This window comes from Bos javanicus, chromosome 27, assembly GCF_032452875.1.
Source record: "Bos javanicus breed banteng chromosome 27, ARS-OSU_banteng_1.0, whole genome shotgun sequence".
Classification (NCBI taxonomy): domain Eukaryota; kingdom Metazoa; phylum Chordata; class Mammalia; order Artiodactyla; family Bovidae; genus Bos; species Bos javanicus.
The window spans coordinates 40,234,762-40,252,504 of NC_083894.1; the positions used below are offsets into that span (position 1 = coordinate 40,234,762).

Below are 17,743 nucleotides of genomic sequence, written 5' to 3' on the forward strand. Positions count from 1 at the left end.
CACAGCCCGGAAAACACCCAGCTCCCTCCTTGCTAGTGCACTCATCGTCTCGGTCAGGAAATATCTACTCTATACCTAGTACTGAACTGCCCCGTTCCGGATACGCGCTGAACATTGGTAACAAAACCCATAAAACCTTTCACTTCTCTACCTAGAGCCTGTCTCACAGAAGGTGTTTAGTAAATGACTGATCAATGAGAGAATTAGTTCTCCACTCTTGACCAGTTTTATAAAGAAGAGTTCTTTGGATCTATGAGGGGACCTACTTCATGGCTCAAGGACTGAAATAATGAACTTGATGGCAGCTTCATAATGCAGCTTTAGCCGCGACAGTGCAGACATTGTACCGTCTCTCATTGTTCTTGGGACCAGACCCTTGCAACAAACCCCTCAGCAGAAGCAACTGTGGAGGACAGGCAAAGCCCGGAACTGTTTCCAAACAGAGCATAATGTTCACGTTTATCGATGTCGATTAAAAACAACAACAACAACAAACCAATGTCATCTTAAATGGCCCTGGTCAAATAAAATAACTAAGCATGTTTATAATATTTAATAGAAGTTCTAAAATTAAGTGCAGACATCCATCTTCCTGATTGCAAAACTCTGTGTGAAGCACACACTACTTGCTGTCTGCCAGGGGAAAAAAACCCAAACCAGTGGAGTGGCCGAAGGCCATTCTGGAGATGAGAGCCTCCTGCTTCAGAGGCGAGGAAAACAAAGGCGGATGAGAAAACGGCTGAAACGAGCCTCGAGGGACCTAGCGGGCTCGCGGAGTTTACCCTCTTCAAGGCTGCTTTAAATAGCAGGCGGCCGGCGTGACCACGATCAGACAGCGCTCTGGGCCTCCTGGAAGCCTCACCCCCGCTCTGCTGGGGCTGGGCGCTGGCCCAGGGATGGGAAGTTTCCACCCATCGAGGGCGAAGCGGAGGGAACACGGACTGAACACCACTTGGGAGGCTGCCCAGGGCGGGGCCCGTCTGTTCACTGCCCCTCCTTGGAGAAGACTGCCTTGTAAGCCCTTTCTTCTTTTACTTCTTAATAAAGTGCCATTTCTTTTATGAGATGACCAAGATGACAGGGTTGTTCTCTTTTGATGTATGCACCCACCTGTTTTTTTAATTTGTTGCCCCCACGAAACCCCACACTCTGGAACGGAACACAGCACGGCTTCCTATCCTCTGGTTCGATGTGGCTGAGGCAGTCGGGTATTTTCCAAACAGGCGAGGGTTGAGGTCCAGCTGTGTGACCTTGGCCATGTTCCTTAACCTCTCTGAGCCTCAGTTTTCTCCTCTGTTTCCACGGTGGTCATACAGCCACCTGCCACAGGGCTGTCGTGAGAATTAACCGAAACGGGAGCATAAGATGCTCCCAGGCCTGCTGAAGAGAAGGAGTCCAGCAAGCACAGGTTCTTCCCTGCCCGCTACTCACCCTGGACTTGTAGACACCAGGGACCCCCACACCACACAAGCTACGCCTAACAAGAAAGAAATCAGTGCACCAACTGGGCTCACTGTCGCAGTATTTGCCCTCTGGCATAGGATGGGGTTCAAACGTGTGGATTTCACACACCTATTGAAGCCGAGAGAGGTTAAGGGGCACAACAAAGCAAGGAAGAAAGGACCCTAGAGTCCAAGTTCAGTTTCTGACCTAAAATACCATCCCCATTACACAGTTGACTCCTTCTCAACCCCGAGCTCTCACCCGCGTGCGTGCTGAGCTGCTTCAGTCGTGTCCAACTCTTTGTGACCCCATGGATTACAGCCTGCCAGGCTCCTCCATCCATGGGATTTTCCAGGCAAGAATACTGGAGTGGATTGCCATTGTCTTCTCCGGGGGATCTTCCCGACCCAGGGATCGAACCTGCGGCTCTCAGGTCCCCTGCGCTGGCAGGCAGATGCTTGACCACTCGGGCCACCTGGGAAGCCCCGATCTTCCGTCGACCCAGGTTCCACTCCACTCATCTTTACCAGACCACGCTTTCTTCCAACTCCAAACTGTCTGCCTGCCTGTGTCCCTGTTCCAGGAGGAACCCGTCTGTCATGCTCACTCTGTATCTGTGGCGCCCAGCACAGCGACTCTGGAATACAGTTTTGGGAAGCTAATTCCACACGACACTAGGGCACAATAGAAGGAGGTGTGTGATCACGCGTCAGCTCCGGCACCCTCATCTTTTGCTGAGTGAGTGATTTGGCCACTTTTCCCCATAAGGGGTGGTGTCCATCTCTCCATCCGTTGAATGCTGGCATAACCACACTGGGGCAGTGGGAGGGACACTAGCAAATGTGACGTAGCCAGAGGTGTGCACACTGGTGTTGTCTTGTCTTACTGATGGGAGCCTGTCCACACCACATGAAGGAGGGCAGGCTAGGCTCACGGGGGAGGAGCCAGTCAGGCTGTCAAGGTCCTGACCGTGTAGCATCAGCTGGCCCAAGCCAAGCCAGCCTAGACAAGAAGACCTGCAGAGAATCGTAACCAGTTAGAAATGTCTTTTGTTTTAAGGCAAAAGCATTAAGGCTTTTCGTTAGGCAGGAGAAGTTAACTGATACAAAAGACCAAGGGACTAGATCTAGTAACAGAATGCCTGCCTGAACAACTACAGGTGGCGGTTCGTAACACTGTACAGGAGGCGGTGACCAAACGTATCCACGAGAAAAGGAAATGCAAGAAGGCGAAGTGGCTGAGGAGGCCTTACAAATAGCTGAGAAAGAAGAGGAGCGAAAGGCAAAGGAGAAGGGAAAGATCCACCCAAATGAATGCAGAGTTCCAGACAACAGCAAGGAGAGATAAGAAAGCCTTCCTCAGTGAACGATGCAAAAAAATTGAGGAAAACAATAGAATGGGAAAGACTAGAGATCTCTTCAAGAAAACTGGAAATAACAAGGGAAGAGTTCATGCAAAGATGGGCACAATAAAGGACAGGAATGGCAAGGACCTAACAGAAGCAGAAGAGGAGGGAGCAAGAATACACAGAAGAACTACACAAAAAAGGGCCTTAAAGACCCGGATAACCACAGCAGTGTAGTCACTCACCTAGAGTCATACATTCTGGAGTGTGAAGTCAAGTGGGCTTCAGGAAGCACCACTAGGAACAAATCTGGTCGAGGTGATGGAATTCCAGTTGAGCTATGTCAAATCCTAAAAGATGATGCTGTGAAAGTGCTGCACTCGATATGCCAGCAAATTAGGAAAACTCAGCAGTGGCCACAGGACTGGAAAAGGTCGGTTTTCATTCCAATCCCAAAGAAGGGCAGTGCCAATGAATGTTCAAACTACCACACAGTTGCACTCATCTCACACACTAGCAAAGTAACGCTCAAAAACCTTCAAGCTTCACTTCAACACTGTGTGAACTAAGAACTTCCAGATGTACAAGCTGGATTCCGATAAGGCAGAGGAACCAGAGACCAAACTGCCAACAAACGCTGGATCATCAAAAAAGCCAGAGAATTCCAGCAAAACATCTAATTCTGCTTCATTGACTATGCTAAAGCCTTTAACTGTGTAGATCACAACAAACTGTGGAAAATTCTTCAAGAGATGGGAATACCAAACCACCTTACCTGTTTCCTGAGAAACCTGTATGCAGGTTAAGAACCAGTCCTGTTGTTGGACTGGTGCACAACTGGGAAAGGAGTACATCAAGGCTGCACGTTGTCACCCAGCTTATTCAACTTCTCTGCAGAGTACATCACATCATCAGACAGGATGAAGCACAAGCTGGAATCAAGATTGCTGGGAGAAATATCAATACGTAGATGATACCAGTCTAATGGCAGAAAGTGAGGAGGAACTAAAGAGCTTCTTGATAAAGGTGAAAGAGGAGAGTGAAAAGGCTCACTTAAAACTCAGCATTTAATAAATTAGATTATGCCACCTGTCCCTATCCCTTCATGGCAAATAGATAAACAATGGAAACAGTGGCAGACTTTATTTTACTGGGCTCCATAATCACTGTGGATGGTGAGTGCAGCCATGAAATCCAGACACTTACTCCTTGAAGAAAAGTTATGACAAACCTAGACAGCATATTAAAAAGCAGAGACATTACTTTGCCGACAAAGGTCTGTATAATCAAAGCTACGGTTTTCCAGGAGTCATGTACAGATGCTGAGAGTTGGACCATAAAGAAGGCTGAACGCTGAAGAACTGACGCTTTCTAATTGTGGTGCTACAGAAGACTCTTGAGAGTCCCTTGAGACGAGACCAAACCAGTTAATCCCAAAGGAAATCAGCACTGAATATGCACTGGAAGAACTGATATTGAAGCTGAAGCTCTAATACTTTGATGCACTGATGTGAAGAGCCAACTCATTGGAAAAGACCGTGATGCTGGGAAAGATTGAGGAGAGGAGGAGAAGGGGGCGGCAGAGGATGAGATGGTTGGATGACATCACCGGCTCAATGGATATGACTTTGAGCAAACTCTGCAAGATAGTGAAGGACAGGCAAGCCCACCCTGCTACAGTCCATGGGGTCATAAAGAGTTGGAGACGACTGAGTGACTAAACAACAACAACAACAGATTATAAAATATATCCCATAAACATCTCCAAAGTAAACCAGGTGTTTCTGGAAGTAGCTGACTTATAAGGAAACTGCTCATCTCTGGCTCTGGGTGATAAGGAGGTGGGAGCTGAGTGGGGATGAGGGGTGGAGGAACAGATAGGGAGAGTGGTCCTGAAGCTGTTGCCATGGACACCGGGCAGGCAGGAGAGGGATGCAGCTGTCCTAGCCCCACAGTCCACCAGAGAGAGCTGATGCCACCTTTGGCATGAATGCTTCGGGCCATCAGCTTCTGAGTTTTAGAAACTGGATGGGCTTCCCAGGTGGCGCTAGTGGTACAGAACCTGCCTGCCAATGCAGGAGACACAAGAAACAGGGATTCAATCCCTGGGTTGGGAAGATCCCTTGGAGGAGTGCATGGCAACCCACTCCAGTATTCTTGCATAGAGAATCCCATGGGCAGAGGAGCCTGGTGGGCTGCAGTTCACAGGGTCACAACGCTCAGACACGACTGAGCGACTAAGTACACACGTCTACTTTTGCAGAGATCAGAAAACTAGGCCCAAGGGCCAAACATGGTCTACTGCCTGTTTTTATAAATAAAGTTTTATTGGAACACAGCCAAGCCTATTCATGTACATACTGTCTGTGCGTCCTTTCATGCAACAATGGCCGAATTGAGTAGCTGTAACAGAAACCATATGGCCTCTGAAGCTTAAAATATTTACTGTCTCCTCTTTACAGAATCAATGTGCCAACCCCTGTCCTAGCGTAATCAGCGGAGGTTCCAAGCACTGGCTAGGTCTCAACCTAAGTCTTGAAGGAAAGAGGCAGTGTCTCCTTGTGTACAAGGGAACAGGGAATTTCTCAAAGAACATTACAAGAAAGAATACTAAGATTTTAGCCGATGTTACCGTACTGTGTACAGAAGTCACCATAATACGTTAATGACAGTACAAAAGAATAATTACGCACATATACTGCTTACGATGTGCCAAGTACATGCTCCATAGTAACTCATTTTACATTCACAACAGTATTACAAGGTGGTGATCTGATTAGCTCTGTTTTTCCAACTGAGAAAAGAGAGACAGAGAGAATTAAAGATGCTTGCCCAAGGTCAGAAAACTAGAAAACGGCCTAGCTAGGAGTCAAATCCTGGTATTCTCACTGTAGATCCCACACCCTTTGAAAGCTACAAATATGGAAATATAAAATATGATAAAGGTCAAAACTTTACACAAATTCTAGCTATGAGCAACGCAACTGTTTCTTAAAGACAGCTGAAAATCAGCTTTACAACTTTATACTGTTACACCTTCTCAGCTAACTACGCCGCATGTTCATCTTATGCACCCTTGGTCCCCTGTAAAAATTTTATGCACCCTTTGTCCCCTGTAAAAATTTGCCAACGCTTAGCTGGAAATCCCCTGAACGGGACATCCCTGTGGGACAGCTAGTGGTTATGTTGCCATGGTGATGCCGCGTCAACCCACAGCTGCTGACCGTTCCCAGAGGTAGCCCACGGCCCGCTCATCAGCTTCTGAGACCGATACTGCCACCTGGTCCCTAGGGAGACAGAGGTTCTCTCCCCGAAACAATAGTCAATAAGGTCACCCTGGTCACGTCAGGCAGGAGTCACTGTGGATATTCCTTCTTAAAGATATAAATTGGGTTCTCTTTGGGAATCCTACTTTAGAGCAAGGACTTCCAGTCTAGAGCTGCGATCTTTGATCTCCAGGCAAAGGGTGAGCCCACTCTTACAGGTCAGCAGGGGGCCATGGCATCGATCTGCTGGTAGCCCGAAACGGCACCAGGCATGGGGCCCGTTATAAACAACCAGACTGTGGTTTGTTTGAGAAGTTGTTTCTTGATTCATTACCTTATTATTACAAGGGAGAGAGTCCTAATAGTCTTCAATAATATTAACTCTATCAGACTAACAGAGCTTACACCGATAAACGTCTTTTAGAAGGCATTTTAGCAATTTGGTCAAGCCTTAAAAATCTACAGAGCCACTGACCTAGAAATTCCACCTCTACTAATTTATCCTAAGTAAGTTATCAGAGATAAACAAGAGGGCTATTTACCAAAGCATTATTCGTAGTAGAGAAACACCAGGAATACCTCAGTTGTACAATAGGGGATTCATTAAATAAATTGTGACGTGCCATAAACCACTACATTAATGGTACAGCCTTATAAACTATGCAGTTGCTTACATTTTGGTCATGAAAGATTATTAAATTTAAAAAGAAAGTCAAAACCAGTGTACAATATAAAATTCTATTCTGATAAAAAAAATAATAATAATAATGACAATGTGCATATAACTAATAGGAAAAACAGGTTTAACAGGGGTTTCTCTCCCAGGGTAGAACACTGGTTATTTTAATGTTCTTTTTTTTTTTTTTTTTAAATACAATAAAGTCTGCACTGTACTGGTCATTTTTAAAATGAAAACAAAAGTTATATTTCATTTTTTAGAGATCTATATTTTTTTCTTTGGTGATTACATCATACTTTTGGCTTCTTAAGCTTTTCAGTTCTATGAATTTTGTCACTATATCTTCCCAGCAAGCCAAAATGCAGACCAGTCTTTCTCAGCAACCAGGGGGAAAGGCGGCCCACGCTATCAGAGACCCACCCATAGTCCAAAGCTATGGTGGGCTTAATCCTTAAGCTGGACAACTGGCTGGCCAGCTCACCTGACCTTTTTGGGCTTACTGTTCTTTACTGAAAAGATATACCCCAGCAGGACTCTGAACAGCTTTTCCAAGCTCATCAAAGTTGCTTGTACTGGTCCCGGTCTTGTTTCTGTTGGGGTTTTTCCTAAAAAGAGTCAGAATCCTTTGCAGGAGGTCAGAGAACTAGCTGACTAAGAGCTGATTAAAACAGCTTGTCCTTCAGAGATTGTGAAACAGCTTAACACGTGGGCAGGGCCTGGGATCTGGCAAAAGCAGACACGCTGGTTCATTTATTTTCCCAGGGCACAAAGGGAGCAGGTGAGTGGAGTTACAACAGCCCTCATGAAGGCTGCTGGACCTAAGATGACAAAGTTTTTTGAAATAAAGGAGTGTCCTTGCATTTAACTTTCAAACGCGCACTAGAAAATGATGTATTTATGCATTACACAACACACGGACAGAAGGAACTGGGGTTCTGTGAACCTTTCCCAAATCTCAGGGTAAATTTCAGTAGGTTCTGCGAGGGGTTACAGATATTGAGCAGTACTTCGAGGGCACAAAAGCTTCACTTTCCACCCAGCTGCCAGCTGGCCCCCATGCTCACTGCCTTGCCCACCCTATCTAAGGCTACTGGAGGAAGTGGCCTTCCTTTCACGCCAACGTGATCCCAGAGAAAGAGATGTCCCTCGGGCTGTAAGGAATTTCCCTAAGCGGGCCTCACCCTGTAAAGAATACATGCTTATTCAAATGACTTGAGAAGGAAGGAAAAGTCACCTAATCTCTTTGCGGGGCTGACGCTTGGGTGTATGCTCACGCGGCTCTTCTGGCGGCCGGCTGTGGGTGAGTCACAGCTGTGGTGAGGGTCCCGGGTCCCCCTCATCGTGCTCCCAGGCCAGCGGACACACAGCGTGGCAGACGCAACACACAAAGACCCGATCGGTCCTCCCCCTGTGTTCCCACCTCTCATCTTGTCTTCGCCACTCCTTGGGCTGAGAGGTTGAGTTTATGTCCCCACCCCTTGAGTTGACAGGCTGGGCTTCTGACCTGCTCTGGCCAACACCAGAACGTGTCAGGGGCCAGAGCCTGCCACCTCTGGGCCTCTGGAGGCCTTAACAGCCTGGTGCCCTCTTCTGGAACCCTGCCCGTGGGAATAACTGGGGCCAGCCCATCGGGAAAAGAGGCCCCCATCCCACAATGGACAGTGCCCTCAGAAGCAGAGCCAGCCGGCTAACCTGCAGCTGATCCAGTCCACGTGGAGCACGGCCAGGACCACGCGGACCCCCCAGAGGAACTTGGCCGAGAGCACTGGCCCATGAGTTGCAAACCAAAGAAAAGGCTGTGGTCTCAAAGCCACGCCATTTCAGGATGGTTTGTCACAGACCCCGAGCACACAGTAAGTACCCACCCTCATCAGCCAAAGACAAAATGCCCTGGAACACCCGGGGGGCTGTGGGGTGGGGAGTGGGGGGGGGGGGGGGCTGTAATTTTCCACATTAAACAACACACCTGAACTGCCACCGGCGAGAATAGAAATTAAGCCATGTATCTAGCGAAGGGCTTCAAGACAGACACAAAGCCTTTGAAAGACTGTCTGTGGGTGAGTTGGATCTGCCTATGAAGTCATTCTTTGTTTTTCCTCTCTCTTCAAAAAAAAGTAAGAAGCTCTTTCACTCAATTAAGCCTGTTGGACTCGATTACGACTGTCTAGTTTGATTCAAAGCAGCCATAGAGTCTCTGACACATGTTCAGCCTCCACGACTCCGTAGGCTGGAATTTTAAATCCAGCTCCCCTGAATTTATGACCCACACACAGTAGCGAGTCCCTACAGGCTGAAAATCAAACTGTAATTCAAAGGCCACAGGGCTGAGGAAACAGCCAGAAGATAAATCCCAATTTCAACCTTGGATTCTCTGCAAGTTGATTCAGGGGACTGTCAGTCATATTTAAAAATAAAATAAAACTACAAAGACACCAGACGGCATGTTCTAAAGAGAAATAGGGTGATGCTTTTCAGGACGCCTTCAAAAGGCTCTTGTTACCTGAAAAGAACTGCTATGGGTTATTTTAAGGGCCCTGGAACATTTGGCTTCCATCAGTCAGCTGGAGAAGTTTCTGCATTTTTAACTAATGAGCTATATAAGGAAGAAATGAAACCATCAAACACAGCCCAGACCACCAGACTGATGGGAGAGGCTGGGATAGATGTCAAGGCGTCCCAGACCTGGAGCTGGCACTCACCTTACACCCCTCGCAGGCGCTGACCCCATAGTGGTACCCGGACGACTTGTCCTGGCAGACGAAACAGGGCTTGTACACGCGGGGCGGCGGAAGCGGAGACGGGGGGCTTGGGACCAGTTCCTCGGAGCTGGTGCTCTGGGTCTCAATCGCTGTGGCAGAGATGCGGAGGGGGAGAAAAGGGAGAAAAGATGTTTCAGTTCATGACTTTCCCCCAGCGGGTTCACAGGCCTCCGTCCCCAATTCAGCTACAACATTGCCAGGACAGGCCCCCAAGGCCAGCTGTCAGGGTGGGCACTACAGGGGTATCTACTGCTAACGTGGGTCTTTGCAGTTCACAAAGCAATCCTGCATGTCTCTCTCATTGGCAGAACACTTCCGCACCGGGAGGGAGGTCATGTTATCACCGTTTTAGCCTCAAGAGAAACAGAAACTCAGAGGAGCGCAGTGACTCTTCCAAAACCAACAGGGCCGTGGTGGAGCCAGGACACAGTCAGATGTTCACACCGCACACCCAGGACTCTTTCAACTCTTGTTCCACCAGCTTCCAGTATATTTAACAGTCTCAGGGATGACCTTCTTGACCCTGCAGTAACTTAACCAAAAGTAAGTCTCCTTAGGGCAAAGGAAGAAAATGCCCCAGCCAGCCACCCAACAATGGTGAGGGTCTTCAGCGCGGGGCCAGAGCTGAGCATGACGAAGAGCAATGGGGGCGAGATGTTTGCTATTCAGGGTCCCCCTTGGACCAGAAGATCAGCATTGCAACAGAGCTGATTAGAAACTGTGGTCATCAGGGTTCAGCTCAAGCCCATGGGGTCAGTGTGTGCTAAGTCGTGCCCGACTCTTTGCAACCCCCTGGACTGTAGCCCACCAGGCTCCTCTGTCCATGGGGTCTCCCAGGCAAGAATACAGGAGTGGGTCGCCATTTCCTCCTCCAGGGGATCTTCTCAGCCCAGGGATCAAACCTGTATCTCCTGTCTCCTGCACTGGCAGGTGGATTCTTGACCACTGAGCCACACTGGAGTCAGATTTGCATCTGAACCAAACCGCTGGGTGACTGGACAAGTAATGCTTGAAGAGCACGGCACTGCATTAATAATGGCTCAGACTGATGCTGCTCTTTATTCTAGATTTACCAACAGGGGACCCCCATCTCATTGTCTAACCATCCCAAATCCATGAGAAATACAAACCTGCAGAACTTCAACCCCCAGTATTCTCCCATCCCCACCCCCCAGATTTATGCTCCAAATCAAAGCAAGGCGTGGTTCTATTTCTATTACAGGCAAAACTGCTCATAAATGATGATGGAAGTAGGGAAGAGAGTGACTGAAAGTGGTCAAATAACATTCCAGAATCTCCCAAGGTCCAACCACTTTACAACATTCAGTATATTTCTCAGAGTATTAACTCCCAGTCGTTTCAGTGTTCGTCATCTCCCAGACCAGCTATTCTACTGACTGGATTGTCTTGTAGCCCAACTTTCAGCAAGTCAAGTCGGCCCTCCTCCCTACAGGTACTGCTCACCCATTCCTGTCCGGGATCCTGGCACCAGGCTAGCCTAGCGATCACGAGCATCTCCCACCTCAGCTGCTGCAGGAGGCTCTGCACTGGCCTCCCGGCCTGCTCTCTTCTAGCCTCGGGTCCATTCTGCAAACACAGTCAGATAGGTGCTCCAGAGTTAAAACCAACCCTCTCCCGAACCTGCCCAAAGCCCTCCAGCAGTCACCGAGGACAGCAAACTCCTTGCTAGGTGTTCAGGAAGGCTACCCCTGATACGGCGCCTTAGTGATGTCATCGGATGCAGTGAGTTTCCTCCTGGTCTGACCTCTAAACACTTGGTGTCCGCTCCATCCCTCGAGCAGGCCAAGCTCCGGTGTCAATTTTACGGGTGTCACACTAAGCATTCTCCATATCTGGAAATTCCGAGACCTTCATATGTCTCACGCCTCTTCTCTCCTACATCTTAGAGCAAATGTCAGCTCCTCACAGATGGCTTTTCTAAATAAGAGGCCCCTTCCCACTCCTGGTCACTGCATCTCATTTTATATTCTATAAAACCCAACTAGTGTCTAAATTTAGAATGTCTGTGCACACCATTTTATATTCTGCCTGTGCTACCCCACAAGCATGGGTCTGGGGAAACCAAGGAACTTAGATGAAATGTCTATAACTCTGCTCCAGGCCCAGAAGAGGTTCTGGCACATCATAGGTGGGTAATCGATAAATATTCAATGAATTAATACAAGAGCTTTCCCAATTTTCCTTCTTTGTCTTCATTCCAAGCCCCAAATGCCCCTCTAAGTTGTTAAATGGTAAAATTAGAAACCAAATAGCTTTCAAATACTCATTTGCTTCCTTTAAAAGTAATTAATTATCCCTTTGGAAGAGAATCAACTATAATTATAGTATTTTCATAATTCAGAAGAATCTTGGAATGAATTCATTAGAGCTGCACAGGCCTAGTAGATAAATCTAGGATAGTCTTTCCTGGGTAGCTTGGCACAATCACAGCACGTGTTGCATAGGAAGGTCCGCATTTAGGATGTCACAAAAGCTCATCAGATCAGCTATCAAGCTACAGATGCAAAAGGATGCCTCACACTAAGCTAATCAGCTTCATCGAAAGCAAATGAGTCAGAACAGCATCAACAAGAAAGCGGTACAAAATGATATACCACTGTTTGCTAAAATCTAGGGAAACAATACAGAATAAGCTGCAAGGATACAAGGAGATTCCCTGGTGGCTCAGTGGCAAAGAATCAACCTGCAACGCAGGAGACGCAGGTCTGATCTCAGGATTAGGAAAGATCCCCTGGAGAAGAAAATGGCAACCCACTCCAGGATTCTTGCCTGGGAAATCCCATGGACAGGGAACTCTGGAGGGGTACAGTCCATGGGGTCACAAAGAATCGCACATGTCTTAGCAACTCAACAACAACAATAAGGATACGACGTGGGGAATAGAGCCAATATTTTATAACTATAAATGGAACATAAACTTTAAAAATTGTGAATTACTATAGTGTACATCTGTAACTTATGCAATATTGGCCCATGAACTATATTTCAATTTTTAAAAAACCCAAGATGCCGCTACTGCCGTTGTTATTACTGGGTGTCACTGATTCTGAGTTACCCTTGATTATAAAATGCATAGTTATTCTACATTATCATTTAAGAAAGACAGAGTACTGCCAATTAAATTATGATCCAAGAGTGCTTGTGAGAGACAGCCTGATTTCAGAGAAGTTAAAAAATTAAAAGCTTCTGGAGCCCTGGAAAAAAAAAATCTAAGAAAACAAACCCATACAGAATTACCCACAGTCCTTTTACTCGGAGAAAATTATTGTTATCTCGGCATCTGTCCTACAAAACATTTTACCGTGAATGTAAACGTTTTTCGTTCATTTTACAAATTTGAATTATACTGTAGATTCTGTTTGCAACTTTGTTTAACTTACTGTGTCATGAGTTTGTTTCCTTGTCAATAAATACTCTTTCCCACAAAACATTCCATCATGATGAGTATCTTTGTAGCTAATCTCAGCACATCTCTGACTATGTCCTTAGGATAAATTCTCAGAAGTAGAATCATTAATTCGAAAGGTATGGTTATTTTGTTATTTCCAGAGGGGCTGTGTCAACTTATACCCCTAGCTATCAATGTAAGTGAGTCTGCCCCTAAACGCCTTCCAGAAGTTTCTGATGGGTTTTATCTGTGTGTCTTTAGTTCCCCTCCAGGGCCCAAGCTGGGTCGTCACAACCACAGTTGGTCCTGAGTTGCGTGCAGGGTGGGGAGAGTGTATTTTAACGTCCCACTGGCCCGTGTAGAACAGCTAATCTGGCTCAGTTTAGCAAAGTTGTAAATAGAGTCTTGTTAGGGCTGGACTCAGCTGTCAGAGCTGCCTCCTAAATTTTAGAAGTGGGTGTAATTTCCATAAATACGCCGCTTCGAATTCATGTGTTGAGAGCGTCCAGCATCCCTCCCTCCCAAAGAGAGGAAACAACTGCAGGCGATCTAATCCCACGCAACTTTGCCAAAGCACCTGAAAGGGGAGAGGCCTCAAAATCCTGAGACATGTTATAAAACGTCCATAAAAGCCTTTCCAGGGGAGGGGAGTCACTTATAACCAAAGACTGCATCAGAAGACTTTTTCTGAATAGTTGTACGGATGAAAATGTTCTATTTGGAAGCAATCAATAGTGAATGCTGTGGACTTCTAAGGCTGTGGTGATTTCACCCGCAGTGCTATGAACTTTCCCATATTTGTACAACAGATGCTCATGTGCTTAATTGTTTAATTCCCTGAGTGGCTGTAACATGCCAAGCGTATGTTATATGCTACGGACGGTACATGGTGTAATCCCTTAAGTTTGGCCCAATGAAGAGTAAACTAACAATTAGAAATATAATACAGTGGTTCTCAAACTTGGCTGTATATTAGAACTACCTGGGGAGCTTTAAAACTTCCTAATGCTTAGGCTGTATCTATGACCGATTACGCCAGAATGCCTGGGAGTGGGAGCCAGGCATTAGCGCTTTTTAAAAAATATTCCCAGGTGAATCCAAATTGCAGCAGTTTGGGAACCACGGATAAATAACATATCAGAGAGGGCTATATAAGCCTTATTCAGCTCAGAAAAATCATGGGAGTCTTCCGGAGGAGGGGACCAGGCTGTTTGGAAGAAAAAATTGATTTTGTTGTGGTTTGCAATGTGAATCCTACACGTGCCATGCGTGCACCCCACACAAACATAAATAGAAAAGACTTTTATGAAGCAAGAAACAGTGATCTTTGGAAAAAGTTTCCCATCGGTGGTAAAGAATTAATTGACTGTATATAGTCGAACATCCCCTCAAACTGGATAAATGCTGGTCTCTCACTTCTTCCGTGGGAATCTCAGTGGTGCCGTGAGACTGCCAAAGCTGGCTTTAAGCAAACAAGCCATCACGAGCTCCAGAATTACAACGAGGATATAGCATCAATATAAAAGCAGATCTGAACTTCAAGGCACTCTCTGGCTTTTTCGGTAACACAGCAAAAACATAACTTTGGCCAACTTTTATTAGTGCTCCCCTTCCCCGTGATCCCTGTTTATTTCGACCCCAATGAAGACAGTGGGGAACAAGCCAGGTGGGCAGCCCACAGCTCCCTTCAGTTCTGGTGTTTAAGACAGCTACAGAGTGCCTGGCCATTGATCTGCTCCCTGTCATCCTGCTTAAATCAATAATCTATTAGTCCCTTTAAATGAGAGTTAGATTCATCAAATGCCCTTGAGAGGCCTCAAACATTCTGTTCCTTATTCCGAGCAAGCACAATCAGTCTATGGAATGATAAAATTTTTGCTCAAAAACTCTGCAGGCTCAGCAGACAACGTGTCGGGTATTAGCTCATTCAGCGATGTCAGGCAGGCCAAAGAACGCAGTTTTTAGACTTCCCTGGGGGGGGGGGGAGGTGGGGGGAGGCTGGTGTCATTCAATAAAACAATGGCACTCCAGCCCTCCTGTGGCAATTTCAGTTTGGGGAAAAGCAGCCTTTGAGGACTCATCCGGACCACTTTTTCTTTATTCCCCTGCTTACCTATTGTCCTGTTCAGTTTTGGCTCAAGGTGGCTGCCTCTCCAACAACAGCAGCCTAACTGCGCGCCAGACCGGCCGTCAGGGAACCGCCAAGCAGGAAGCTCTGTGCTCCGGCGAGGTGGATGTTGGGCTCCACGGGGCCCTGCCCAGAGCAGACTCAGCACCAGAGGTGCTCAGGGGCCTTCTCCAGGCTGCCAAAGGAGACAGCCGATCCATACCTGCACTGACGGAAGCTTCTAGCTCATATGCTAAACCTCTCCGTCCCCGCCACGCAGAGGCGGCTGTCACTCGGGCAAACAAAGCTAGAGGCACCTTCCTTGCAGAAAAGCCATCCAAGTCTTGATTGCGTTCACACTAACTCTCCTCCAGGTGTGTCTGGACCACGATCAGCAGCAGACTTCGCCGGGGGGAAGGCTTTTGCTTTAAATGAGTTATTTTCAGATTATCTATGGTAAAGGACTATTTTTTTTTTCATCATAGATTGATAGTAATAAAAGCAAATCTCGAGGGGGAAAAAGATACAAAATGAAATCTCCAGGAAAAAAGGAATTTCAGAAAAGATGCTCAAAACACAAGCTACAAGTTAAAAAGAGGGAAAAAAACGCTTTTCTTCTAGACATAAAATTACTCTGTCAAATTGCTGGACAAATTTCTAAACATCTGCTCTCGCTGCCCCTTTCTTCCAGGACTGGCAAGGGACTGAAGCTGGCACTGTGAGAAGCACAGCTCTGAAGGACTCCAAACTCCGAGGTTGTCTGCAGACAAAACAAAAGCAAACTAAACGAAGTCTCCACCGACCAGATTCTGCACAAAAGCAGAATATCAGCACTCCCAAGTGTCACAGCTTTCTTAAACACTGTCACAACTCTGGAGGTTTAATTTATTCCAAAAAAAAGGGGGGGGGGCAAAAAAAATAAATAAATAATAATAATGCGATTGCATGTTAAGAGGACTTGGTGCTTATAACTTAACTCACCTGAGAAAACACAGTATAAATGTCCTTGTTGTTACAACACACCTGAGTGTCATTTAAACACACAGAAAGCTTCTAACAATAGCTCCCTTCACAATTCCTAACATGCTTGGCATTCTTCTAAAGGTTAGATTAAGTAGCAGATAACATTTTTAAGAGAAGGCCCAGTATACTGTTTTTCTTTGGTTTTTTTTCTTTGTGAGAATTAATTTACAGCTGGGTAAGCCATGTTGACAGACTTCAGGGTTTTACTTGGGCCTAATTAGACGCGGGCGGGGCAGGCATCCCGCGTCAAGAAAGTCTTGCCTTTTTTACTAGAACCTTCGATGATTAAGACAGCATTTTAATGCACTCTCTGGGCAGCCGAGCCTTAAAAGAAAAAGAACGGAGTTGTAAAGCAAAAGGCATTTCCTGCATGGCCCCCGGGGAATTTCGAGCTCCGGGACCCGGTGGGAGGGAGTCGTTTCAGCTAATTAAGGGAGAAGCGCAAAGTGTTGCATTTGGTCAAAACATTCAGTTGGGTTTCATTTTTGTTGGCACCGAAGAGAGCCGGTCTGGATTTTTCCCCCCTCCTTTTTCTGTGGATGCACTGCAGGATCGCAAGGCCCACAGCTCACATACATTAGGGAGAAAGTCAAAGGAAACGCCAAAGTTCAACCAAAGTACAAGTAATTAGAACCAGATTCTGCGCTGCGGGCGCGTACGCATGCGCGCGCGCGCACGCGGCCCTTCTATTAAAATAGTCTTTACACGTGAGCGCGGGGGACCTCGCTGCGGCCGCTCATTTAATTTTCCAGTGGGGGTGGGGGCGGGGTCTGCTTTTAATCATCTTTCAGGAAAAGCGGTTTGTTTCCACACTCGGGGGATTTTTCAAATCTGTGAATCGCATTTGAAAATTAGGTGATTGCCAAAGAAAAAAACCTCGGGTTTGGAACGGTCTTGCCTCGCTCCTCTGCTGGCTTTGTTATCCCTAAGCAGCTCCGAGATCAGTCCCGGGTCTGGGGAAGGGGAGGGGAGGTCGGGGCGGGGGGGGGACGCCGGGGCGGGCTCCGGCAGTCTTGACTCAGTAACCTGCCCGTGACCCTGAGGGAGTGTGTGCTTGCCCGGGTCGCCCGGGATGCTAGCCCAGGGCTGGGGCTGGCGCTCTGAGAACCCCTGCTATTCTCACCGCGCGGGCAACAGGTGCTGAGCACAGGCAGGGGACCAGAGCGGCGGGGAGGACTTTGCTTTTCAAGCCCTTAAAGGAAGGATGGCCTTCCAAGCTGCGGCCCCTGCCTCGGCACCACCTGGGACCCCGGTGGAAGGCGCGACTCCCGCGCGCCCCGCCAGCCCCGCCCCAGAAGTGCCTGCCGAATCCAAACAGGCATGTTAACAAAAGCCCCAGATAATTCCCAGGCCCAGCAGCAACATCGGAGACACCCGGACATAAAAATGCCTTGTTACTGTCCTAACCTCTCCGGAATCCCAAACAATCTGCTGAGTCAATTTGGCACGGGGACTGTGCAGGCTTCCCCTTTGCTCAGGGCCGCCCCGAACCCTCCCCTCCTTGGGCAGTTAGTACACTATTCAGATCTCCAGGCTGCCAGTGTGTTTATGCTCACCAGAAGCCTGCATCTTCTCCCACGGAATTTTGGCAGTGGGTTTTAGTTGGCGGAGGGGGGTCAGAGTTGGAGAGCTGAACTAACAGCACCCGCCATTTACTGAGCACATACTAAGCGCCCAGGGCTGCCTCCTAGTCTGAAACTAAGGCAGAACCG

At 47.3% G+C, this 17,743-nt stretch overlaps 1 protein-coding gene across 6 annotated transcripts in view; it reads right to left on the bottom strand.

Annotated features, from left to right (window-relative positions):
- Positions 1–17,743, bottom strand: part of RARB (retinoic acid receptor beta) — a 586,842-nt gene that overhangs the window by 137,076 nt on the left and 432,023 nt on the right. For 4 of the 6 annotated variants that reach the window (XM_061404691.1, XM_061404692.1, XM_061404697.1 and 1 more), the window contains one exon: positions 9,433–9,581. The exons of 1 other annotated variant lie outside the window; for it this stretch is intronic. In XM_061404691.1, the coding sequence (XP_061260675.1) occupies positions 9,433–9,581 (149 nt within the window). Of the gene's footprint in view, positions 1–9,432; positions 9,582–15,014; positions 15,164–17,743 lie in introns of those variants that run through there. One more of the 6 variants, XM_061404695.1, reaches the window with a different exon arrangement.